Source organism: Helianthus annuus, chromosome 12 (genome assembly GCF_002127325.2).
Source record: "Helianthus annuus cultivar XRQ/B chromosome 12, HanXRQr2.0-SUNRISE, whole genome shotgun sequence".
Taxonomy (NCBI): domain Eukaryota; kingdom Viridiplantae; phylum Streptophyta; class Magnoliopsida; order Asterales; family Asteraceae; genus Helianthus; species Helianthus annuus.
The window spans coordinates 152,703,206-152,729,682 of record NC_035444.2 but is presented as its reverse complement, the minus strand read 5'-3'; the positions used below and the strand labels follow the sequence as shown (position 1 = coordinate 152,729,682).

The following is a 26,477-nucleotide window of genomic DNA, read 5'->3' as shown; positions in this document are numbered from 1 at the left end:
TATTGTTTTTGTTATTTACTTGCTTTCAGAAAATATAAAAATCCAAAAATAGTGTCATTTTCTGTTTAAAATTCTTAACGTACGGAAAACTGTTATTCTTGGAGGAATTATTACTGATAGGGGGAGACGGTGTTAGAAAGTGAGTTCAAAATTTTCATCAGGCAGGTTCTTATGTGTTGGACAAACGTTTTTGCGTGTTGGTGATGAAATTGAAAATGCTTAATCTGTAACACAGTTTAACTAATCTCTTGAAAAATAATAATTTATTTAACTTATGTTGAAAAATTCTTATGGTTTCTCGAGATGTTGGTTTTATAGTGTACAGATTGAAGCAGTTTGTTGCTGAGAAGTTGCAGTGAAGTGTGAAGATGAGAGTTTGCTTGGATGCATGGTAGAACCTCCTTTCTATATTGCAGACAATGTTGAAGAGTTGAAGATTGCTTTGCAAATGCTGAACTGGAGTTTACTCAAACGCTAACGTGTTGAAGATTTGGTGATTGGATGCATCAGCTTAGGGGGAGTCTGTTGCTGACAGAAGCTATTGAAGCTGAAGCTATCCAAAGACCAAAGACAGTGCGAGACTACTTGAAGATTGCAAGAAGACCGAAGACAAAGTTTTGACTCAAGACAAAGTTTTTATGAAGCTATTGTCAAGGGGGAGTTTGTTGGTGCATGTTTGTGACAACAGCTTAGATTTGGTCTTTGGATATCTTGTAATTAGTTAAACGATAAACAGTTAGCGGGTTTAGCTTTGTAATAGTTAGGTGTAATGTTTGGGCTTACTAAACCCAAGGAATTGGGTGATGGGGGCGAATTGGGCCTGTCCAATTCGCAGCCCAGGAGTCTTTAACCTAGCCCAGTTGTGAACCTTGTGTTATATAAACAAGGTTAGACATTAGGGTTAAGGTTAATCAGCCAAAACAGTTTGTGAGAGAGTATTTTCGTGAGAGCAATTAGGCTTGGACGAAAATTAGGGTTAGGGTTTGATTGATTGTAATACGTTTGTTTGATAATCAATAGAAACCCGGTTGAAAGTGATTTGCTGTTCTACACGTTTTCTGCTACAATCTGATCTAGAGGATTCCGCACTCTAGGTTAGATAGACGATTCTGTTAAGATCCATAACATCAAGGGGACCTACACTAGATGTGATTGAAAAATGAGCATTGTATTAGTTGTAACTAAATGTGTATCTATCAATAGGATGCACTTTCATGTAAGTATGTTATGAGAATTGAGAAATGATACCATGGAGGATAGACAGGTGCATGTTAGAGATTGAAAAACATATATAAAGTCTATAATTGTTAATTGGAAAGTTTGAACAACTAAACTTAGTGTCTAGTGGTTGAGTTGTTATATCTATATGATTACCAAATGAATTTGAGTTTGACTCTTAGCAACCCTTTTGTTTCTTTCCTTCCATTTCTCCTTACTTTTTTTCCTTGTTCCTTTTTTTTCTATCTTATCTATCTCTTTTTCTTTTTCTTTTTTCCTTATATGATGATTATGATACTATAAATAAAGAGTTAATTGCCCGGATGGTTTTTGTGGTTTGTCATTTTTCACCTTTAGTCCCTGACTTTTTAAAATTACATGTTTACTCCCCATAGTATTCTCACTTGTTACTCGAATAGTCCTTCAATTGGATGAATGTTAGTCATTTCCTATATACTTAATTGGAAAAACTAACATCCATTCAATTGAAGGACTATCCGAGTAACAAGTGAGCAAGGCCGGCTCTGGGCCCGGCAAACCCGTGCCGACGCCCGAGGCCCAAAATTTCAAAGGGCCCGAAAAGCCTTTATAAGCTTGTATACATTTATTAAATTATATATTTAACATATTCATCCGTTTATTATGCAAAAAAATATTGGTGGTGTAGTGGCAAAAACCATCTCAAAATAATGTAAAAGTCTCAAGTTTGAGTCTTTGCTCCATCACTAAGTTTTTATTTTTGTAATTCATTTACCCTTAACCATAATATCATATCGGGCCCAATTCTTTTCGTCGCCCGAGGCCTAAATTTTTTCAAGAGTTTTCGGGGACGGCTCTGCAAGTGAGAATATTACGAGGAGCAAACATGTGATTTTAAAAAGTTTGGGACTAAAGATGAAAAAGTGGTAAACCATAGGGACCATCCGGGCAATTAACTCATAAATAATTTTGTTAAAAGCAGCACATAAGCCCAATAAAGGTTCAAATTCTAGGACTTAAATAAGGAGAACTGCATGCCCGCCCAATATGAAGTCTTATTAAGTGACCCATTGCAACAAAATACTTCTTATAGCTACGAATCAAATCAAGAGTAACTTTATGGCCACCTAAGAGGTGTATTATCTATTCACAACTGCTGCCTTGCTGGCCGCCCCCTTTTCCTTTTCGGCTTCCGCAGCCTCAGTCACAAGAATTTCACCCGATGGTTGTGGCTGCTTTGCGGGTCGCCCCCTTTTCTTTTTCACCGGCTCAGTCATTGGAACATTTCCAGATGGCTGTGGCTTCTTTGCCGGGCGCCCCCTCTTCGGTTTCCGAGCAAGAAATTCTTTCTTTGTCACTTTCGCTAGCAACAACGTGCCTTCGCTTCTAACGAACTTGAATACGCATTCGTCTCCTTCGCATAAATCGTTTTCTTGCAGGAAAGCACGCCATCCGCTAGTCAAATAGAACCTTTCCGTACCATGTGATATTTCCACCCGCGAATACATATACCACTCTTCTCCGTCAACATTCTTCATCGCCATTATTTTATCAGCCTTTATTCCAGCCGACCCAACAAATTTCACCGGCAACCGCTAACATTACCAATATGCAAACATGTTAAATTCATAAAATCAAATGTAACCAAGTTTATTCTTTAACTAGTACCAAATATATTTTTTAAGTTTCAAACATAGGGTGGCAATTCTTAACACGAAACGGAAAAAAAACAGGTTCTGGGTTGACTAACACGACCTGTTTATATAAATGGGTCGTGTTCAGGTTAAAAAAAAACTATATGAAATCAAGTGTAACTTGCCAACACGTATCACTAATTTAATAAAATGGGTTAAATGGGCAGTGTTCGGGTTGATCCAAATTTATGTGTGTGTGTGTTAGGGTTGAAATCTTTGACACGAATAATAAAAGAGAAAATTACGAAAATAGCCAAGACCAGGGTTGACTTACGAAAATAGCCACCTTATGCGTCCTTGGAGTGGCGCATCACGGATTCAAATGCGCGGGATGCGTCTGGAAACAATGGGATGCGTCTTTTGAGTGAAACCCAGTAGAAAATGGACACGTGGCGGCAGACTCCTCCAAGGGGTTAGGCAGACTCTTCCAAGGGGTCAGGCCTGACGCCTTGGATCTCACACTCGGAGGAGTCTGCCTGACTCTTTGGAGGAGTCTGTCTGACCCCTTGGAAGAGTCTGTCTGACCCCTTGGAGGAGTCTGCCGCCACGTGTCCATTTTCTATTGGGTTTCGCTCCAAAGACGCATCCCATTGTTTCCAGACGCATCCCGCGCATTTAAATCCGTGATGCGCCACTCCAAGGACGCATGAGGTGGCTATTTTCGTAAGTCAACCCTGGTCTTTGGCTATTTTCGTAATTTTCTCATAATAAAATGGGTCGGGTTCGGGATTGACAGTACCCCTACGCCAACAGTTATCATAAATCTTACCAACATGCTTTTGTGCGTTTTGGTGATAACCGAAGTAAAGAAAGGATCAGCATCATCATCACCATTCACTTGATCATTATTTTCTTTCTCTTCTTCTTCTTCTTCTTCTTCTTTATAATCATGATCGTCATCATCTTCAAACTCATCAGCAACATCTTCGTCATTATGATGATGATCATCATCTTTAAAGTCATTAGCAACATCTTCATCAACCTCATCAGCATCATGTTCTTTTTGTGGCAGGATTCGTTCACACCCATTTAAACCAAAGATTGTCATATGAAAGGTGGATGGATCAACAAGGTGAAAGATAAGAAAATCGGAAAAATCCAAGGGGACATTTTCCCATCCATTGGTGAAATAGAGATTATCTCCAATCTTTTCGATCTTCACTGTCCAAGAATGCCCTCCGCTTGCCGATATAATTATTGGGCCATTCGGGATATTCTCTACTAGATGCTCTCTAACAAAAGCAGGTGGCAATGACTGCAAATGAAAAGATTTTCTTAATGGGAATTACAAGAATAAAAAAGCAAATAAAGTGGAAGTGGTGTGAAGAAGGCGAGTACCAGTCGAGAAGCGGATGGATCGCGCAAGAACTTGAAGAATGAAGGAGCCATTTGGAAACTGGTACGGATACTTTAGAACTGACCAGACCAGACCAGAAAAGAAAAACATCAAATGCCATCATGTTGTATAGGTTAAGGAGGGAGCACTTAATTAATCTACTAAAAAATAAAATAAAATGCACTTAATCTACACTACTTATGTAAGGACAAACAACCACGTACAAATCAAATCAAAGCATCATATATACATTCCAATCAAACAAACTTAAGGAGTATATATATATTCTTTGTGTATTTTAACTTAATATTTAGATCAACAACCAATTCAAAGAAACAAATCATATACTAGATCTATGAATGTATGAACAGATCTAATGCAAGATTTAAAGAAAAAACTGAGTATACCCTAGCTAGCTAACTTATATATGAAACAGTATAATTCTTTTTTGTGTGTGTAGATCTGCAGGAAGTTAACCGAAACAGCGATTAACGTACACAAATCAAATTGTAACTAGTGAGTTTGAGATGAAAACTGAAGACATAGATGGAATTGTAAGTTTTACCTGCACAGAAAAGAAAGGATCTTGTATCTTGTGTTGGTGACGTACGGCAAACAAGGGTTTGAAGTTGTGAAGCTTGGTTGGTAGGGTGTGTGTGTGTGTGTGTGTTTAAACTGGAACTAAAAGTATAATAATAATAATAATAATAATAATAATAATAATAATAATAATAATAATAATAATAATAATAATAATAATAATAATAATAATAATGTAATGTGTAGTGGCATGCAGCAGCAGATAGCTGGAGACTACTATATTTGACATGCAGACGTTGGTTTCTCAGAAAAGCTACTCAATCCTAATATATCCATATTCTCATTTTACCCTTATACCCCTCCCATTTTTATCTATTTACTTGTGCATACTAAGCAGTGGTAGACGTCAGAAACGAACTTAATTAATCGGCCATGTAAAGTTTTGAGATATATCATAAATATTTTGTAGGGTTATACGCAGTGGCGGAACTAGTCCAAAAATTTAGGGGTATCCCAATTTTTTATCTTTTAGACCAGGAATATCCTTTGTATAAGGGAGACGAAGTTGAGAGTTATTTTTAAACTAAGGAAACGGAGTCAAGGAGTATTTTTACAATTCGTAGACGGGTAGCCCGTGCACCCCTACCAACCTTCTAAGTCCGCCCCTGGGTTATAGATCCTCAGATAGTAGTTCTTACGACTTAGGGATTTAGTGACGCGATAGGGGGAGACTAGTAGTTGTTCTTGGAGCTCCGGTTTTGGCATTGTCGGACGGTGACAGGGATCATTACATGACATGATATGTCGTTGTCCATGATGTCTGATCATATTATTTGCTATGTTACATTATGATACGTTTTCTAAATGGTTATGATTTTTCTATTTTTCTTAAAACTTGAAACTCACTCAATAACGCTAATTTTTGCATATATATTAGATTAAGGTTCTTAGGCGAGGAAGTGGATCTCTTTGCTGATTGTAGAAGTTACATGTGTTTTTTTAAAAGTGGCATCCAATTTTAGAACTTGTGTTACGATTCCAAACCTGATTATTATTTTTTTTCTTTTTATTGGATGAATTTTATGGATTGAACGACTTTTCTATGACGATGACTCTAAGAGCATTTGGTACTGGGTACCGGTACCCCGTTTTGGCGATTTTCGGTAACGGTTCGATACGGTACCGGTATCATGCTCAGCCCTGTATGATAATTACAAGATAAAGTATGTATGTATGCTATGTTATGCCAACTATAAGGCCACCCAAGTTTGAGGACTTACAAGTGATAAATTAAATATAAAATGGAGAACTATCAAACGAAGATATATAACTGAATTGATCTGAAGTTCGTTAATTAATATAAAAAGGAATTAACTCAGTCTAGATCATACTCCAAGTCACAACGAATTTAAATTAGATTCGTTTCAATAATTCCAAGTCACAAGTTCGTATAATTATGTGCTCGATCATTTCTTTTCTTTGGTTTGGTTTGGTTTGGTTTATAATGAGGTGCAATTGTGCATCAGAATATTGAATGAACTTTATCGCATACATGATGAATACACGATGAACACAATAACCTATCTACTAAGGTATCAAAGCAACGCTGGCCCAATGGTTTGCCGCTTAGGCACGGGCCTAGAGCTATCAAAAAATAAAGGTCTCGATTTTCACAGAAAGTTTTTATATATAACATATGTATTAGCCCAAACAAATAAGTTTATTTCAAAACTAAACTAGCTTTTCATTGAAGGAATCCAAAATAAATATTTTTCAGCTAATAAAGGCTCAGTTTCAAGGCTCGTTTCGCATTAATTTCCAACTATTACAAACAACCATCCACCTAATCATCATTATTCAGCAGCCTAAAACCCCTAATTACAATCAAAGCAGGGTTGGCCCAATGGGATTGCCAGCTTAGGCACGGGCCTAGGGCTATCAAAAAATAAGGGTCTCCATTTTTTAGAATTTTTTTTTTATATATAACATATGTATTAGCCCAAATAAATAAGTTTATTTTAAAACTAAACCAGTTTTTCATTGAAGAAACCAAAAATAAATATTGTTCAGCAAAAAAAGGCTTAGTTTCAAGGCTCATTTCGCATTAATTTCCAACTATTACAAACAACCATCCACCTAATCATCATTATTCAGCGACCTAAAACCCCTAATATACAATTGCAATATTTGTTCCCACTTCGCTTCGCAGCCTGCTTTCAAATTCTAAGCTCTCGTCTATCACTAGACGAAAAAAGTAAAATCACTCATGGCGTCGGATCCGTCGGGATTGAAAGAGAGTTTATTGGCGAAATTAGTGCCCTCACTTCGTACTTTGCTTAGGGTCTCAAAAAACGTTGGAATGGCCATGTATCAAAGTGAGCTCAAGTCGAGCTATTAGCTCATTTAAATTGTTCTGAAATTACCTCGAGCCGAACTCAAGCTCTTGTGATTTACTTTCAATCCAAGCTCGATCTCAAACTAGTAGGATCAAAAATAGCCAAACTCGAGCTTCATATAAGTATGACGAGCGAGACTCGAGCATAGTCAGACTCAGACTCGACTCGTTTACACCCTATAGATACAAAATTAATATCCACTTTACACTTTTAGCAAAATGAACTTGACATGGGTATGGAAAATGAAAACTCCCAACTCATCATTACTGCTAATAAACTCCAACTCATCATTTTACTGTCACTCTTTTCCCGAAAAAAGAATATAAAGAGATTATGAAGTTAATGGCATTAAGATAGCATCTAACAAAATGTGTATATTAGATAGCATCTTCATGAAGAAAAACAAGACCTTTTGCGTCACCAGGAGCGATTTTAATCTTAACGAACAATGCAAGCCAGGGGGGGGGCGAACTTTTTGCTCAGTAGTGTTATGTATGTACGTTTCGTATGAAAATTTTTAGGTATATGTTTTTAGGTCCAGTGACTTCCGACCCCCCGGTGGAAATTTTCAAGCTTCGCCACTGATGGAAACAAGGATTGTAGAATAAAAACGTCTTTTGACACGTCAACAACCCAATCATGTGTATTTCTAAATTGTTTTGAAAATGCAAGTAATAGCAGGAACATGAGTTCATAAGAAAAACAAGATTCAACGTACAAAAGAATCCAAAACAGAATCATTGAACACCAAACAAAAACCTAAGACGGTTTACCAAGCTTGTTTGTCGACAAAGTAGAACAGTCCGAACATAAAAGAGCCCTATAATTACCCTCATGAAGAATTGCAGAAACACTGCAAAATCTAAGCCTTAGAGGCTGTCTTTTCTTTCGCCTTTTGGATCTTCAACACCTTTTTCACAATCTTTTGTTCTTCAACCAAAAAAGCCCTAATGATCCTGAATTAACATCCAACAATAAATTCAGTAACAAAATAAAAACATATAAATAATAAAGAAAAAAAAACATAAAATTAAAATACCTTTCCCTCACAGCACCTGCGGAAAGCACCCCACCATAAGCACGATTAACGGTTCTTCTGTTCCTTGATAATCTTGACCGCTTGTATTCAGCAGGTCTCAAATGAGGAATCTGCATAAACGAGACATTAAGTTTTTTATTAAAGAATGAAAACTTGGTTGCGAAACTATAAGAGTTAAATGCCATTTTAGTCCCTGTGGTTTGGGCCATTTTACCAGTTTAGTCCAAAGGTTTCATTTTTTACCTGTGGGTTCAAAAATGTTTCACTGTTGCCATTTTAGTCCACTAGGTTAACTTCATCCATTATTTCTGTTAACGAGAAGGGCGATTCGGTCATTTTATATGATCGAATTGTCTTTCTAGCTAACAGAATTACATATAAAATGGCCGAATTGCCATTCTGGTTAACAGAAAAAATTGATGAAGTTAACCCAGTGGACTAAAATGGCAACAGTGAAACCTTTTTGGACCCACAGACAAAAAATAAAACCTTTGGACTAAACAGGCAAAATGACCAAAACCACAGGGCCTAAAATGGCATTTAACTCTAACTAAAATTTAACAGCAACTATTAGCCATCAAAACATGCGACGAATCACTAATAGATTTCGAAATTTTGAGAAGATACTTTAAGTATTTAACATTGTTAAAAACAACAAAAAAGTACACTGCAAGATCAAATTTACATGCATCAGTTGAACAGCATGATAATAAAAATAACAAACTTTTTTATGCTAACATGTGTTTTATAGCTAAACACGTCTCAATATCATAATCATTTGAGCTTAAAGTTGCATGATAAACAGTTCGAGAAGTGACCGTTTGTCGCCGAGTCAAAAACACGATTAAAATACAATCTTAGTTTCAATAAATCATTAGTACTTACTATGCAGTTAATTTCGGTGATATATCGGTCCTCTAGTAAAATATCGGTCAACCAATATTATCGGCGATATTGACCAATATAACCTATATTTGACCCATATATCACTGAATTATTAATGTTAAATTGCTATTTATATAAATTCTACATGATATTAAAATTACCGATATCTCACCGAGATAACCTTTATCTCAAATATCGGTCCTTGACCGATATCCGATATTTTACCGCATTAACTACTTAACAATCACAACAACACCAACAATTTCCTACATAGATTAACCTCAACATTATAAAAAAAAAATAAATAAAAACTAAAAATGAGACAAGCATACCCCTTGAATCCTCTTTCCAGTAACAGGACACTTAGGCCCACTAGCCCTCTTCTTGGTAGTCTGATAAACCAACTTACCACCTATCAAAACCACAAAAAGCAACCAACTTTACACAACCCATTTCAAAAAGATTCACAATCAGATCAAACAACTTACCAAACACCCACAATCCACAGATCAAGATTCATAAACTGGTGAAATTAGAACAAAGAATAATCAAGATTGTTACCTGGGGTTTTAACAACCCTGTGCTGGTTTGATTTGGTAGCATAACTGTGGCGTTTCCGGTATGTGAGTCGTTGCACCATTGTTTCCGGCCGGTGGTTTGTTTGTTACAGGGTTTGTGAGTGGAGGCTGGAGGAGAAAGAAAGAAAGAGTGTAGGTGAATGATAAGGTGTATATGAAGGCTGCCCTAAGTTTGTTTGGATATTTGGGCCTGGATAATAAGTTGGGCCGAACTTTAGTTCTTTCTTTTAGTAAAAAAAACCCGGTTTGGGCCCGAACCGGGTCGGTTTATAAACCGGCCTGTTTTTTTTTTTTTTTTTTTTTTTTTTGGGTTTTAAGCCGGTTTGACCCAAACCAGTTCGGGTTAAGAACGGATTTTAGAGTTGAAAACGCCAACCCACTCAAACTGATTTGGATCAGGTTCAAAATTTTAGCGTTTAAACCGGTTTTTTTTATTAGTTTCTTTTAGGCGGGTTTAAACCGGTTCGGGTTGGAACAGATTCTCGACACAAAAATCTCAAATTTGTACCATACTGCCGAGTCGGGTTGGACCCAAACTGGTTTGGGCCAAAACGGGTTTTTTACCAGGTCGGTTTTCAGGGTTGTTGGGCCCAAACTGTTTTTTTTTACACCTCTAATTGTATTTATAGAAATTAATGTAGAGAGAAACAAATGCGTTCCTATTATTGATGATTTTTGTAACAAATTAAAATATTAGTGATCTAAAACATGAAAGGGTGTAAATTTTTGATACGCGACAAACCTAACAACAAATTATTGGGTTTGATAAAATCCATGAATATGTTTAGCTAAATATTAAAAGTTGCATAACTAACATTAAACTTTATATTAAAAGTAATGTACATGTGTTTTTTTTTTTTTTTTTTTTTTTTGTAAATTACAATTTTAAAAGTGTTATTAGGCAAAACAATAAAGAATAAAAATAACTGTGTTAGGGCTAAAGGACATAACTTGCAAGGGTTTGCAAACATCGAGTACCTTTTCAGTAATTATTGAAGACAAAGGACACAGTTTGCAACAAGTGACATACATAAAGGACGATTTTTGTAATTTACTCTTATTTTAATCAAATCTTTTTAACAATTATACTAACACGTCAAGAATAATAATTTTCATTCTGAATTAATTATACATCTCAACCAGGGACGACAGACATGATTATTAGTAAATATTAACAGGAAAAACATATTCAAAATGTCACAAATATTAATGTGACAAAGCAATATTATACATTTATACACATCAATCACCAGAAACAAGACACTTGTGAAATAACAAAAAATGACTTGCAAACACAAAATAAACTTTACAACAATATGTTGTTAATTCATTCCCCTCCTTTAGCGGCTTCTGGGAACCGAAAAAGATCAGACATTGTCCTCCTGTGGAGCCACGGCGGGAGTCGCAGCAGCTGCCGATGCTGGCGGTGGCCCAGCAGAGGCTATGGCAAAGTGTAGGCCCCGCCTTTGACCCGCTTGCAATACAAAAGCAATTTGTGATGCCGCCAATGCTGCAGCCTCCTGTTATAAGCATCGTACCCGGTTATAATAAAATCATAGCGATTAGAGATTATAAGAGTGAATTTCAAGGATTGTCCTTTATCTTTATACCAATTTTCAGGCGCTGTCCTTTATGTTCAAAATTGACGAGTTTTGTCCTTTATGTTTTCATATCATACACGTTTTGTCCTTTAGGCCAAACCCAATTAGTTTTTTCAGTTAAATTTGGTCATATGCTTTGCACATGAGGGCATTTTTGTCAATTCAAAGGTAAGTTCAACGGCAGATTTACAGCTCAAAGCTTCTGCAACCTTTGAATTGACAAAAATGCCCTCATGTGCTAAGCACATGACCAAATTTAACTGAAAAAACTAACTGGATTAGGCCTAAAGGACAAAACGTGTATGCTATGAAAACATAAAGGACAAAACTCGTCAATTTTGAACATAAAGGACAACACCTGAAAATGGATATAAAGATAAAGGACAATCCTTGAAATTCACTCGAGATTATAATTTTGACCCGTTTCCTTTGGAAATTGGTCTATTCAAGTTAACTTTTTTTTGGAGTCAAATGTCATTTTCGTCCCTGAGGTTTGGCCAGTTTTGCAACTTTCGTCCAAAAGGTTTGAAATCTTGACATTTTTATTCGGATCGTTAACTCCTTTTTTTCTCTGTTAAGTCAGGGGTATTTTCGTCTTTTTTGTTAACTTAATGGCCAACATTTCTCTTTTTTTGTCTAACAGGTCAAATAGGCATAAGCATAACCAAAAAAAATATAATTCTTAATGCTTTCAGCCTAAGGTCAAAACGTCAAACAAGCAAACGAAGAGCGTAGACAAACCTGTCTTTGCCTTCGACGCTGCAAGATGCTGATGGCCCACGCCATAATGTAGCACGGAAGAAGAAACCCAGCAACCCGAAGCAAGAAAAGCTAATGAAATAAAGCAATTAATTAAAAAAAATATAATTTTAATTTAGTAAGGGAAGCATGAATAAAGAGTAAAGTACACAGATGGTCCATGTGGTTTACCAAAATTTTGGATTTGGTCCCTAGCTTTCCAAAAGTACACAAATGGTCCCTGTGGTTTGCACTTTAGGGTATCCGGTGTGGGCGGCAAACCAGATCGGCAAATGGGTTGGCCGAGCGGTAACACCGCCACCGACCCATTTTGCTGATCGGTAAGGAAACCGAGCGGTGAACGTTTGCCGCGCGGGAAGATGACCCATTTAACACATATTTTTTTTTAAATGAAAACAAAAAAAAAAGTTTACCAATTCAAGTGTTTAACCATTGCCAACACTTTTCAGCATACCTTAAACTTTTTAGATGGAATGACATGGCACCCTCTGATTGGTTGATTTTGAAGTTTGCCACTTTCAAGTGTTTAACCACTCCCTTCACCCTTATAACGCATTTAGTCCCCAGCTTTTCCCAAAAGTACACGGATAATGAATGGTCATGTGGTTTGCACTTTGTAACGTATTTAGTCCCTAACTTGGACATGCTAAAACCTTTAGATTTATCGGCTAGGGACTAAATGCGTTACAAAGTGCAAACCACAGGGACCATCCGTGTACTTTTGGAAAGCTAGGGACCAAATCCAAAATTATGGTAAACCACAAGGACCACCATCCGTTTACTTTACTCAAGATTAAAAATCCAACTTACAGTCAAGAAAGTAGACGCATCTTCATCTCCATCTGCTTCAGATTCCGGCACGTTTACTGCATGCCGTAGTAGCAGAAGTGCCATTAACTGCAAAAACCAATAATCAAACAATTAGAATGTTTATTTTACATTTCGATTTATTTATAATAGAGTTAATTGCCCGGATGGTCCTTGTGGTTTCACGTTTTTTCACTTTTAGTCCCCAGCTTTTGAAAATAGCAGGTATGCTCCTTATGGTTTGTTATTTTGTTACTCGGATAGTCCCCTGAGTAGATGTCAGTTAGTTTGGAAATAGCAGGTACGCTCCCTATGGTTTGTCATTTTGTTACTCGGATAGTCCCCTAAGTAAATGTCAGGGGACTATCCGAGTAACAAGATGACAAACCATAGGGAGCATACCTGCTATTTCCAAAAGGTGGGGACTAAACGTGAAAAAACGTGAAACCACAAGGACCGTCCGGTCAATTAACTCTTTATAATAAATGTGACATACAATTAAAACAGCTGAACGACAAAATGCAGCTCCACTGGCATTTGAGGCGTTATAATCCTCATATTCAGCTTCAAGAAATTGGCGTTCAGCTTCAGCAATTGCCAAGAGACGTGGGTCGTTCAGATCCATAGGTGTACCCGATATTTGCCATCCTCCTCTGATAAACAAAATAATCTTATTAATTTCAACAATAAAAATAAGGAAAAATTACAAGTTTTGTCCTTTATCTTAATACCGCTTATCAGGCGGTGTCCTTTTTAACAAATTTTGTCCTTTACAAGGAATTTTGTTGCACGTTTTGTCCTTTACTCTTAACTCAGTTAGATTTTCTTGTTAAATCTTGTCACCCAAGGGTATTTTAGTCTTTTTACCAATTTATTTAATATTATTTAAAAGAATAAAACAAAATATTTTAGGGTTGACTCTTAAAATAAATGGGTAAAATGACTAAAATACCCTTGGGTGACAAGATTTAGCAAGAAAATCTAACTGGGTTAAGCCTAAGGGATAAAACGTGCAACAAAATTCCTTGTAAAGGGCAAAAGTTGTCAAAATTCGTTAAAAAGGACACCGCCTGATAAGTGATATTAAGATAAAGGACAAAACTTGTAACTTTCCTAAAAAGAAATTAAAACAAGATGAATAGGAAAAAAAGGATTACCCGATATCTATAGTAGTCTCTTCCAAACGCGCTCTGGGAGGTGGAGCAATATAGCCAGGTTGGTAAGGCTGCGTAACAAACATTAAGATAAATATATAGATAAGAACAATACATTTATTCTAGAGTAACTAAACATGTTTTTTTAAAGATTCGATGAATAGTCGTTTTTTAGTTTAACAAAAAAGATGTGTAAACTTGTTTGTTGTAAACGAACCGAACGAGAACAGGAATAAAAGCATGTTCGTGTTCGTTTATTTAACTTTAATCGAACACGAACATGAACACGAACACATAATTCAACAAATTTTTTTGTTCATGCTCGTTTAAGAAAATGGGCATGTTCGTGTTCGTTTATGTTCATTCGTTTAAAACATAAAAGAATAGTTCACAAACTAGTCTTTTTATATAAATAATTGATTAATTACGATAAATTTTATTGGAAAGCAAAATTACTAATTAGTTATATGTATATAAGTAGTTAGAAAGCCTCTTTTAAGATTATATTAATATAAATATAACTCAAAAAAGATATAAACGAACATAAACTAACGAGTAACACGTGTGTTCATGTCCATTCGTTGAATTAAATTTTGCTCATGTTGGTTCGTTTATTAAATAAACCAACTTCCCGCCGCGAACGTTCGGTTCGTCTACAGACCTACTTGTCATATTAATTGGCCCCGGTATGTATAAATGGTCATGAAGAATTTAAAACTGATGAAAATACTAAATTCATTTTTGAGTAAACATCCGTTTTGCTCCCTGTGGTTTGGTCACTTTAACGGTTTTGCCCCAAACCTTTAAAAATAGCCATTTTCCTCCAATAGTTTGCTATGGTTTTTCCATTTTGCTCCCCGCCTCTAACTGCATCCAAGGGAGCAAAATGGAAAAACCATAGCAAACTATTGGAGGAAAATGGCTATTTTTAAAGGTTTGGGGCAAAACCGTTATAGTGACCAAACAACAGGGAGCAAAACGGAAGTTTACTCTTCATTTTTTTGATGATGGTAGCTTACTTGATGGCATATTTCACAAGTGATGTCGCCCTTTTCGTTGCACCAATGTTGAACACACTTTCTATGAGCATACTGCATAAACGTAAAAACTTGATCAAAACGTTAAATGTCGTAACAACAAAACAAGAACATATTCTCGACAACGTAACTAATTACCTTAAGACTACCATTGCAGGAACATGGTATCTCTAAAGTATCAGTTGAATCTTCCTCTTGGCAAATACGACACTCCGCTGTGTTTAATAAAGGCGCTTCTTCATCATCTGTGGGCCCGTTATCATCAACTGCATCTGCATGAGCTGCTGAGTCAGCGCAAGACGAGGTGGGGCCCGTCATCTTCTCTTGTCTTTTTTATGGTTTCCCCGCCCAAAGGCTGCACCAATCGATCCACATCCACAATCATATCATTGGTCAAATTTCGGTCAAAACGGTAATTGCCAATATTAGCATTCAAAGGTCAACATATCATTGCCACAATCATAATCATAGAATTCCACCTAGTTGGACCTAAAACCGGTAATCGGTCAAATTTCGGTCAAAACCGGTCAATTTTCTGTCAAAACTGGTAAAAATATTTAAGTAATTAAAATATTATACTTATTAATCCAATCCGATTAATCGCTAGTCAATACCCCACCGCCTGCCTATCCCACTGTCGATTTTAACAACCATGGTTAGCAAACAAAATAGTCAAACCAAAATCAGCATTCAAAAGTCAACATACAAACATATCATCGCCACAACATAATCATATTCATAATCATAAAAACAAACAAAAGGGTGTTAAAAAGTATCAATCTTTGGGCAAATAAAACCAAAATTATAACAAATCAAGAACCCACCCAAATGTCGATTTTGACCAATGTACAAAACCCCATAAGCTGGATTAAAGGGGTGGCATCAAACAAGAATGAAATTGGGGAAATATAAAGAAGAATATTGTTGAAGAAATACCCGAGAATGTGAGAGGATGACAGAGAGAGAGAGAGAGAGAGAGAAAGGAGAAGCAAAGAAAAGAAATGGAGGTGGTGGAAATCGAGAGGAGAGGTTATCTCTCGATTAACACTGTCGTCCGATTTTGCTGAAAAGGGGTTGATATCATATTGGTGAAAGAATTTAGGCCGAATTATTATTGTTCCTCAATTTACGCTCGCTTTGTGGATTTGTTTTCAACGGCTGCCTGCCTGCTTCCAACTTTTATGACAGGTGGTGGTGGTGACTTTGATGTTATTGACTTTATCCATTTGGAATTAATTAATTAATGATTCCTTTTCTTGAATTATTGTGTACTCGGTTCGGTGGGTATCAATTTGGTTTGTTAGTTGTTAGGCTATGCGGTGTGGCTTAGCGCCACCCTGCCACATCGACCTTTATAACGACCCCGGACGCCAACCACCATCCCACCGGAGTTAAGAGAGGGGCGCTATAGCCCTTTCGCCACCGTGCTAACGCCGGTTATAAGGGTAAGAAGGTGGGGCCCACTCTTTTCAACCAATCAAATCCATTCTCTTTATTATTATTTTTTTGTATTTTGTTTAATAGGTGACTTTAAACCATTGCATGCAAGTTAAAGTGAGAGACTTTAAAGCCTCCTATGTGAGGTGGCGTTGAGGTGGCATTGAGGTGGCGCTGAGGTGGCGTGATAAACCCCCTAGGGGTTTTATACCACACCTTGTAGCCTTACGTATGGGAACCGGAAAAGAAAAGCAAATTAACAAAAATCGTGATATGTTTTTCGATTGGTGCCGGTTTGATTCATTGCAGTATGGGTATAATACCGGCATTCGGCATAGCAACGTAGTAGAGAACAATCGAGGTAAATGAAAACAAAACATGTTAAAAATGCCACTTTAGTCCCTGTTTGACTCAAAATGCCACTTTAGTTCAAATAGTTTTTTTTCTTTTGTTTTAGTCCTGACTTTTTTCATTTTTTTGTCATTTTCATCCAATTTCTATAGAAATAAAAGAAAAATTTGTTTGCAAATGAATCTTGGAATGAAGAAGTTGCTTCTTGAGAATCTTATCTATATTTTACATGTATAGTATAAATTCCATAATACATATGATATACAAATTCAAATTGGAATTGATGTTTCCAATTATTGAAAATTGGTGTTTATACATTATACTGAAAGCAACACCACTCCGGTTCTTGCGGTACAAAAAGGTTTCGGGAAAGGAGGTAATCTATTCACCAATCATCCTGTGAAAAAAAAACCCTATATTTTTCTTCTTTACATTGCCAATCATCTCATGTCACCTAACCTAAGCATTACTTCTTTTTTTGTTGATGGAAAAGATGAAATTAAAAAAATATGATGTGACGCTGATGTGAAAGAGAAAGGGTTATAAGGCCATCCGTAGTCATAAAGCCCCTTGTGGGGCGTTATGCGACACGTGTCGTGCCACGTCACACGGGGGCTTTATGGGGCGTTATATCACTAGAGCCCGTAGTCATAAAGCCCCTACCCATCATTACCTAAATATTAATTTTCAATTTTATTAATTAATTATAAAAACCTTAACTGAATTTGATTGGTCCATTTTTGAAAAGAACATCCATAGCGGCGCCATGGATATAGCGCTGCATCCCTTTTTTTTGTTCATAGCGCCGGTGGGGGCGGTGTGGGCGGCGCCATAGCGGCGCTATGGCCCTTGGCCGCGCCCCACTACGCAAGACCTAAGATAGATGGGAAGAAAAGTCTGTGGCCTATGGGTGTGTGTTGCCAAGTGTCTAAGGGCAAGTTTATGTTGCAACAAATATACATAAAAAATGAAACAAAATATAAAATAAAAGTTACGAACTGGATCGAACTGTTAAGCTGCAAACTGTCAAAACCGACTTGTCTGGAGTTCTATCCCGCCAAGTGGTTTCAGTTTGAATTGTTTAAACTGTTTATGAACACATCTAGTTCAACCGAAGATGATTATGTCATGAAACATGCAAGCTTAGTGATGACTCAATAAGATGCTCCTTTGAGTGTTTGTATGTGCTTTTAAAGGTTTCACTAATAAGGACACCCCCCCCCCCCCTCCTAAAGCCCAACATGCATTGGCGAGTGCTCTTTTTAGTAAAATTGTCCACGAAATCGAAGTGCAGTTCGACTTGACCGTTAGACAAAAATCCGTTTTTGAGTGTCTCCGAGCACCACATGCACAAGATTTTCTTCTTGTTATACCTATAGATGGGTTAGGCCAACATATGTCGCGGGTGGAGTACCGTACTATCCTAAGTATCGCCTCATGATACCTTTATTCCCAGTTGACGAGGTATGCCCAGTTTGTCATAAGGCGTGTTTGGATTCTTTTGGTGAGCATGCAGTTCATTGTAGAGAGCTCCCGGGGTTCAAATACCGACATGATTTGGTTAGGGATGTCCTTTTTGACATATTCAGGTGCGTTGGTATTTCTGCTAAGAAAGAGGCACCCGTTAATTTCTTAATAGACCCGTTAGAAGGGAGATCTACCATTTGATCAGCCGACATTCTTGTCTTTGGATGGGTAAGAGGAAAACAAGCCTGTGTGGATCTAACAGGGGTTTCCCCGCCTGTGGGCTTAGGGAGTAGTGCTTTCACAGTGGGTCAGGCTGTTTTAAACGCTGCTTCGGGTAAAGTGATCAAGTATGAGAAAGCGTGCCTTGACAACCAGCACGTGTTTATCCCATTTGCTTTTGATACTTTTGGTTTTCTTGCGCCAGAGGCTGTAGACCTACTTCGTCGAGTTCAAAGGGTCATGCATAGTAATGTTATGACCCCGAGATCTATGGACGTAGTTTTTAAAAGGCTTAGTTTCGCTATTCAAAAAGGAGTAGCGGCGCAGCTTGTTGCCCGTTTACCAACTATGTCGATGTAAATTATTAGACCTCAGAATTGACCCCATTTAAAAAAAAAAAAAAAAAACTTAAAGTTAAAAAAAAAAATTCGACTTGGATAGTCAGAATCCAATAATCAATTTGATTTTCTCTAACAAGTTGATAAACATAAAATAGTCTTAATAAATTTATTACATGTTTTATAAAAAAAAGTAGTACTAATAAATGTTCAGCTAATAATAATAACAATATAATGTATGCATATAAATTAAACTCGTTTTGTCATTCCAAGTAGGTTTACAAAGTCAAGATGAATGCAGTTTTGCAATCTACCAATGCCAATATAACACAAACCCCCTTTACAAAACTGAATTAAAATTGCTAAATTACATCGATTTCCAACTACATATGATGGCTGATCCCAGAAAACAAACACCGCTACTATGACCATATGACATCACCAAACACGTCTCCATTGTATCATCGAACACCATGATTCCGTTACCTCATTCATTCCATTCCATCCAACCAAAGAGACACTATGAATGTCTACCTACTCGAGTAACTATATATTTCCCTTTTTCTAGATCAAATATCGTCTTTACATTAGGTTTCCTCCATTTTGACACATAATATGCAGCAAATAACAAAACAACAACAAAGATTAACCCGCTTAAGATAGAATAATCCACGGTGATTATGGATTTTGGAGGGTGTAGTTGTCCGACATCTAACTCACTCATGATCTGAAAGATGAAGGCTCCTAACGCCCAATCGAGTGGAATGTTATTCACCTGATTAGCGTATCCAATCCTGTTCAAGGTACCATCAAATCAAAAGAGTCACATATGTTTTGTTTACCACTTGTGAGAAAGAGTAAATTGTCATTTTAGTCCCAGTGTTTGGCCCAAAATGTCACTTTAGTTCAAGTAGTTTTTTATTTCTCCCCTGGGTCCTCGACTTTTTTGTCATTTTCATCCAACCCACTAACTCCGTCTAAAAAGTCAGTTAACTCAGGGGTATTATGGTCAATCTATTTTTTTTCTTTTTTATTTTTGCCATTTTCATCCAATCTCCTTATATATATATTGATTTTGTTTTAAATATATATTAATATACATATATACACACTTATAGATACAGTTACACATGGAAAATACCAAACTACTTAGTTAACTGACGAAATTACCCCTGACTTAACTGAGTTCTTTTGACGTAGTTAACGAAATGGACGAAAATGACCAAAACTGGAAACATCGGGACCGGGGAGAAAAAAAATATTTGGACTAAAGTGGCATTTTGGGCCAAACCTCAGGGATTAAAATGGCAATTTACTCGGTGAGAAAAGTACCTTTTGTCGTCAAATGCAATTCCAAGGCTATCATGAAGTAAAGCAACAATATACGCTGAAGAAAAGCAGTACCGATGCAAATCCTCATTGTTAAATTTTGGGTACTTTGACTTTAACTTTGACCAATCTTCTTCACAAAATTGTTTACCAGCCACCATGAGCTCAGAAAGAAACGTTTTTGGTGACAACCCAAAGAACTGCAAGAAAACATGAGCAAAAAAAGGAAAACCGAAAGATCAAGAAACTTAAAAGCAAAGTTTTCAATTAAAATGGGTTTGATTTAGGTTACTTTTAACCTTAAACAGGTCTAATAAAACAGATATCTTTAGATCACCTCGATCAGACTTGACCTGACCCAATTTTGACCGGTTATCCAAAGCACCTGATTTTAGGGCTGCAGACGAACCAAACGTTCAGCAAACCGTTCGGCGGGAAGTTCGTTTGTGTTCGTACGTTCATTTATTCGTGAACGTTCGGTAACGTCTTCGTTTATGTTTGATTGTGTTCGATAGTTCATTCGTGTTTTTAGTTTTTATATTTTATTTAAATACTTCAAAATTCCGACAAATAAAATCTTTATAGTGTTTAATAACGGCTCACACTTTTTTAATGATCTTTTTTATGGTTTTGTTAAGTGGCGGTGTATTACATATTATGTTCATGAACGCTTGTTTGCGTTTGTTTGTTTCCATTGGTGTTCGTGAACATTAGTTTGTGTTCATTTGTGTTCATCAACGTTCGTTTTCGTTGGTTGCCTAGAATTAACAAACGAACACGAACATGTTCATTTCCTTAACAAACGAACACGGACATAAAATCTCGTTCGGCAAACAATCATGAACAGTTTGTGAACACATATATTTCTTAACAAACGAAGACGAACAAGGTCTTGTTCGTGTTCGTTCGGTTTGTTTGCAGCCCTGCCTAATTATATATAGAGGAAATTTAGAATAACCTTAGACGTATGGAAGAAATTCTCGGTTGCCAAAAACTTTCCTTGAAGTTTGGGTATGAACGTTGAACCAATGTAGCATTGATCATAGGCACACTCCTCTGTTTTTCAAATAGGAATAAACAACAAAAAGAAAAACTTTACATGTAAAACAATGAAAGATTGAAAGATAAAGTTACGGGATTCATAGAAAAAAAAAATAAAAGAAAAATTGCACCTTTGCCTTTCTGCAACAATGTTAAGGAAGCAGATCTGCATTCTGAGAAGTTGCCACTTGCATGTAGAATCGATAACGGCTCGTTTTTTTCGATTAAAGAACTCGGAGTGATGTTTCCCGTTATTACGTTGTGTTTGTATCCTTTTGGTGAACACGGGTCCAAAACTACCTTGCTGCCGAAAGATTCTGTAGGAATATAACCAAAACTAGTTAGACCTCAAATAAAGATGGTCCCTATGGCTTACCAAAATTTTGGATTTGGTCCCTAGCTTTCTAAAAGCACACGGATGGTCCCTGTGGTTTGCACTTTGTAACGCATTTAGTCCTCAGCCAACGAATCTAAGAGGTTTTAGCAGGTCCAAGTTAGGGACGAAATGCGTTACAAAGTGCAAACCACAGGGACCATCCATGTACTTTTGGAAAAAAGTTAAGGACTAAATGTGTTACAAAGTGGAAACCACACGGACACAGGGAATCCAAAATTTTGGTAAACCACAGGGACCATCCGTGTACTTTACTCTCAAATAAATGAGTTGTATTTTAATATGTTAGACATGAACGGAGACTAACTATGAGACAAATAGTATATGCACTAACCGGGATTTGGAACCTTTGCCAATTTTGACCGACGAACCAAGTCAAACGCAACATTCTGCAAAAAAAGAAAGTTATTATCAATCAAATAGTCAGTTTGTGACCATTTATTTACACATCAATACTGTTCAGATGAGAATATGGTCATATTTGTGTTTTTAAGATGCAAGAATGTTTCACATAGAATATAAAGCTATTTGTGTCGAACACGGTGTATATCAGATAAGTTTAGGGTTGTAAACGAACTGAACGTTCAGCGAACAGTTCGTGAACCGTTTGACGGGAAGTTCGTTTGTGTTCGTTCCTTAAATAAATGAACGGACACGAACAAGAAATTTCGTCCGTTTAGTTAAATGAACGAACATGAACAAAGATCGCGTTCGTTCATTTATGTTCATGAACGTTCGGAAACATGTTCGTTTGTGTTTGATAGCTCATTAGTGTTTTCAATTTTTATATTTTATTTTAAATACTTCAAAATTTTGACAAATAAAATATTTAACAAGTATCAGTATAGTATATATTCTGTTCATGAACGCTTGTTTGTGTTCATGGACATTAGTTTGCATTCGTTTGTGTTCATGAACGTTCGTTATCTAAAATTAACAAATGGACACGAGCACGTTCATTCCTTACCAAACGAACACGAACAAAAAATCTTGTTCGGTAAGTGTTCATGAACAGTTCGTGAACATACATTTCCTTAACAAACGAACACGAACAAGGTCTTTTTCGTGTTCGTTCGGTTCGTTTGCAGCCCTAGATAAGTTGATACCCAGATTTAGGTATTATGGACCAACTGTAGTAAAAAGTAAAAACTAACACATGTTTATAGCATAATATAAAAATAAGGTAAAAAGATTTTTACCTGACCGAACTCGAGTAAGCTGTGGCTGTAAAGACTATAACTGACATTTCCAAACTTAACCGTCCGTGAAAATTCAGGGGGCATTGGCTCATTTGAGACGAAGGTTACCTGAAAGTTATACCTGAAGATTCTTAGTGACAATCTAAGCAGTTCATGCAGTAAAAAATCAGATATCGGTCAAGAACCGATATTTGAGATATAGGTTATCACGGTGGGATATCGCCATATCTGTGGGATATCGGTAATTTTAATATCATGTAGAGTTTTTATATATAGCAATTTAACACTAACAATTCAGTATACTCTACTGCCTTAACAAATTAACCTTTTACAACTTGCAAAACACTAAAAGTCGTAGCAATAACAAGACAGGCGAATGATGGGAATTGTAGACAAGAAAGAAGAATAAAAACCTGAGCGGAAGCACCACCAAGTTCAATTATCCCGGTTGTTTCACGAGGATCACCTCCAAGAGTCCCGAGAGCATAATTAGCCACAACCCATGCATGTACTCCTTCGTCAGACCCTACAGAAATCGAATTGAAGTCCAATCATGCTGTTGAACATTCACATATTTCTGTCATGTTGCTAGATCACTCAAATCATAGACAAGATAGGACCTTTCAAGACTCGCAAATACTGTTTCTATAAATAGTTTCTTAAAAAATTATAAAAGGTAAGTTAAGTGAATTTACAACAAATCATAATAACATATAAACATCAGAACATTAATTCTTCACCCTGAGGCTTTTTTCGCTCAGCGCCTAGAGTAATTACAAGAAGCGCCAAAAAGGCGCGCTTTCTTGGGATTTTTCTGGGCTATTTTGGCCTGAGGTGCGCGCCTCTTGTACCCGAGGCGTTTTTATGCATCTAATTGTTGTACCTTGGGATTTTGGCTTGTACATGCAGCTAAAATCATCATATATATTATTAGCTTGCTGCCTCGGGTAAGAAAAGCCCGCCGCTTTTGCGCTTCGCTTTTGTGCGCCTCTCACTTTTTAGACCACATCGCTTTTGTGCGTCTCTCGCTTTTTAAAACTGAGGTGACGGGTGGTGGCGGCGATGGCGGTTAGTGGTGGGTGGTGTTGGTTGAAACGACAGTTAGCGGCGGGTGACATCTATTATGGCGGTGGCGGGTGGCAACAATGACGACCATGTCAGCTAGTAGCGGGCTTTGTTTTAAAAAGCGCGTCTGAGGCGCGCTTAAGCGCGAGGCGCAACAAGGCGCACACCCCGGGGATATTTCGCTTAGCGCCTAGAGTAATTACAAGAAGCGCCAAAAAGACGAGCTCTTTTGGGAATTTTGTGGGCTTTTTTGGCCTGAGACGCGCGCCTCTTGTACCCGAGGCGTTTTTATGCATCTAACTGTTGTACCTTGGGTTTTTTGGCTTGTACATGCAACTAAATCATACAAAAACCTTACTTATAGCTATATTTTGGGTAGGGAAAGCTAAAAACCTATGGGATGTATAAGGGATATATAAAAATATATATAATTAGCTTGCGCCTCGGGTACGAAAAACTCGCCGCTTTTGCGCTTCACGCCTTGGTTTTCGACCTCGTCGCTTTTGTGTGCCTCTCGCTTTTTAAAACCAATGTGGCGGGAGGCGGATGGACGGTAGCAGCAGGCGGTGTCGGGTGATGGCAGTGGTGTAGGTAGGTGGTGACCGATAGCGGCAGCGAAGATGTGGCAGTGTTGGTTGGCACCGCGGCAATTGTCTAATAATCACACCTAATGAACCCAACTAAAGTTAACTACTACCCTATGCAGTCAATGGTGTGCTATAGCGCTTAGCGGACATACGAACCCATAGTGGTCCAAACAGCGGTCCCTTATAGCGGTTCCGCTATTAGCGGTGGTAAATCCAGCTATTTTGAAACCCGTATAGTGGTCGTAGCACTGCTTTTAGCGGTTTCTATATTTCAGCCCAAAAGTAAGGTAAAGCCCACATTAATCAACTTTTTTGTTTGAAATAAACCCAAAAGTAAAGGCCCAAACCCAAAATTAAACCAAAATCGAGGCCAAAAGTTTTCATTCGCTGGACGCTGATTCTTCATCGTTCAACAAAATTAAACCTAAATCTCTAAAATCGCTGGACTTCCTTAGTTCATGTTTTGGATTTTGATATTACTACTAATATTTTGCATATATTACTATGAAGTTTGATATTATTATTAATATTTTTCAAATATATACACACACACACACACACATAAATAATGCATGATATAAAAATTACAGCTATAACCTATACATCAAATAGCAGACCTTGACCGCTATTTGATTTTGGACCGCTCTAACTGCATAGCTACTACCAAGTATATATAGGTGCAGCACTAGTTTTCTATATGTGTGTAATAACATCAAGGCATAGCAATTAGAATACTACAGAACAAGATCTATCCTCTTTATTGATCCTATTGTCAAATCCAAAACACAAAAAATCGTTCCGAAACCTTGCCAGATGAGTATAGCACACAGTTAAGAGCATTATACCCTAAAACAAACTTTTAAGGTCCATTGTTCAAAGAGTAGCTTTGTTTCATATAACAACAACAAACTACAGTCCAGAATACAGTAATCCACACACCTGAGATAACCTCAGCCCAATCATTCCGAAAAACGAATCCCGAACTCCTCAAAACCGTCCTACAAGCCTCTAAAACCCTCTCCTGCACACTCAACTCCAGCATCCTCAATCCACCAGTAGCCATTAACCTAACCTCAGTTTCTCCCCAACTCTCCCTCGGTATCCGCTTCCTCGCAAACTCCAACAGCTCCACCACAGATCCACCGGCCCGAACCGGATCCTCCGCAAAAGCCGATAGCCCCGGGCTAACTCTCATCGAATTCTCACCACTAAAATCAAAAACCGGACCTCTATCACTAACCGAATACTCAAACACATGAATCCTACTCCCCGTACTCCCTCCGTCAATCACAATACGGTACCGTTTCGGTTTCAGTTTCCCTACCGAACTACCAGAATTAACAAAAAAGTAACATGACGTCACGAAAGCTAGGGTTACGAATCCGATAACGATAATATTCGATCTCGTTGTGTACGATTGCTGCTTTTGATTCCTGGAGAAGAGATTTGTAGATCGGAGAGGCTGATTAGGTCTGAATTTGAGCTTCTTCGAGTTATCCATTGCGTTGTTCTCGTCGTGAATGTTGTTACGATCAGCTGATGATGATGTACGGGCATTAGATCTTCGCATTCAATGATGTTGTAAGTGGATCATGTGAAAGTTGTACGGAATTGTGTGTGTGAAGTGTTTTGTGGTGGATTTTGAGATGAGAGAGGTGATCGGCGACGGAAAACTGCCGGCTCTCTCGATCTCGGTGTTTGATCGGAGGAAAACCGACGGTGATTCCGGTGATTTTGGATGATTTCAAAGGGGGCGATTTGAGGTTTTGGTGTGTGTGTGTGTGTGGACCGGTTTCGTTGCCAGTTCCTCTCTTCAGTTGATTGTTGAAGTTTTGGTTTGGGTCCTTGTGTTATTGTTGATTAGCATATTATGTCCCTATTCCACTTGCCGGTAGCGGAGACAAAGCAGGTCAGACACGACATGATAATCTTATATGCTAGAATTTATCGTGTCGGTTTTTTTTTTTTCCAAACATGAACACGACAGGTGTGGAAATAGGTCGACACGAAGTGACTTGCTAACAAAC

The 26,477-nt window shown here is 37.5% G+C and overlaps 4 protein-coding genes across 5 annotated transcripts; all 4 read right to left on the bottom strand.

Moving 5' to 3' along the window:
* Nucleotides 1–2,196: 2,196 nt before the first annotated feature.
* Nucleotides 2,197–4,903, bottom strand: LOC110897070 (B3 domain-containing protein REM9). Its single transcript, XM_022143981.2, has 4 exons — nucleotides 4,793–4,903; nucleotides 4,230–4,307; nucleotides 3,661–4,146; nucleotides 2,197–2,792 (listed from the first exon to the last, which is right to left on the bottom strand). The coding sequence occupies exons 2-4, from the start codon at nucleotides 4,278–4,280 to the stop codon at nucleotides 2,337–2,339; spliced, it is 993 nt and encodes a 330-aa protein (XP_021999673.1). The 5' UTR covers nucleotides 4,281–4,307; nucleotides 4,793–4,903; the 3' UTR covers nucleotides 2,197–2,336.
* A 2,902-nt stretch (nucleotides 4,904–7,805) lies between these two features.
* LOC110895796 (60S ribosomal protein L34) lies at nucleotides 7,806–9,809 on the bottom strand. Its single transcript, XM_022143151.2, has 4 exons — nucleotides 9,649–9,809; nucleotides 9,420–9,499; nucleotides 8,203–8,312; nucleotides 7,806–8,119 (listed from the first exon to the last, which is right to left on the bottom strand). The coding sequence occupies exons 1-4, from the start codon at nucleotides 9,725–9,727 to the stop codon at nucleotides 8,026–8,028; spliced, it is 363 nt and encodes a 120-aa protein (XP_021998843.1). The 5' UTR covers nucleotides 9,728–9,809; the 3' UTR covers nucleotides 7,806–8,025.
* Nucleotides 9,810–10,816: 1,007 nt separating this feature from the next.
* On the bottom strand, nucleotides 10,817–16,257 carry LOC110895795. Of its 2 annotated transcripts, none has more exons than XM_022143149.2 (8): nucleotides 15,960–16,257; nucleotides 15,162–15,378; nucleotides 15,006–15,077; nucleotides 13,990–14,057; nucleotides 13,329–13,485; nucleotides 12,836–12,922; nucleotides 12,008–12,097; nucleotides 10,817–11,185 (listed from the first exon to the last, which is right to left on the bottom strand). In XM_022143149.2, the coding sequence occupies exons 2-8, from the start codon at nucleotides 15,339–15,341 to the stop codon at nucleotides 11,033–11,035; spliced, it is 807 nt and encodes a 268-aa protein (XP_021998841.1). In that variant the 5' UTR covers nucleotides 15,342–15,378; nucleotides 15,960–16,257; the 3' UTR covers nucleotides 10,817–11,032. The 2 variants fall into 2 exon arrangements, with proteins under 2 accessions (XP_021998841.1, XP_021998842.1); XM_022143150.2 differs by having other exon boundaries at nucleotides 15,848–16,198.
* Nucleotides 16,258–19,056: 2,799 nt separating this feature from the next.
* Nucleotides 19,057–26,290, bottom strand: LOC110895797 (probable apyrase 6). The gene is made up of 8 exons (XM_022143152.2): nucleotides 25,390–26,290; nucleotides 23,212–23,324; nucleotides 22,799–22,906; nucleotides 21,934–21,988; nucleotides 21,337–21,522; nucleotides 21,123–21,220; nucleotides 20,168–20,364; nucleotides 19,057–19,629 (listed from the first exon to the last, which is right to left on the bottom strand). Exons 1-8 carry the CDS (start codon nucleotides 26,018–26,020, stop codon nucleotides 19,356–19,358), a joined length of 1,662 nt encoding a protein of 553 aa, XP_021998844.1. The 5' UTR covers nucleotides 26,021–26,290; the 3' UTR covers nucleotides 19,057–19,355.
* Between the last annotated feature and the right edge of the window lie 187 nt (nucleotides 26,291–26,477).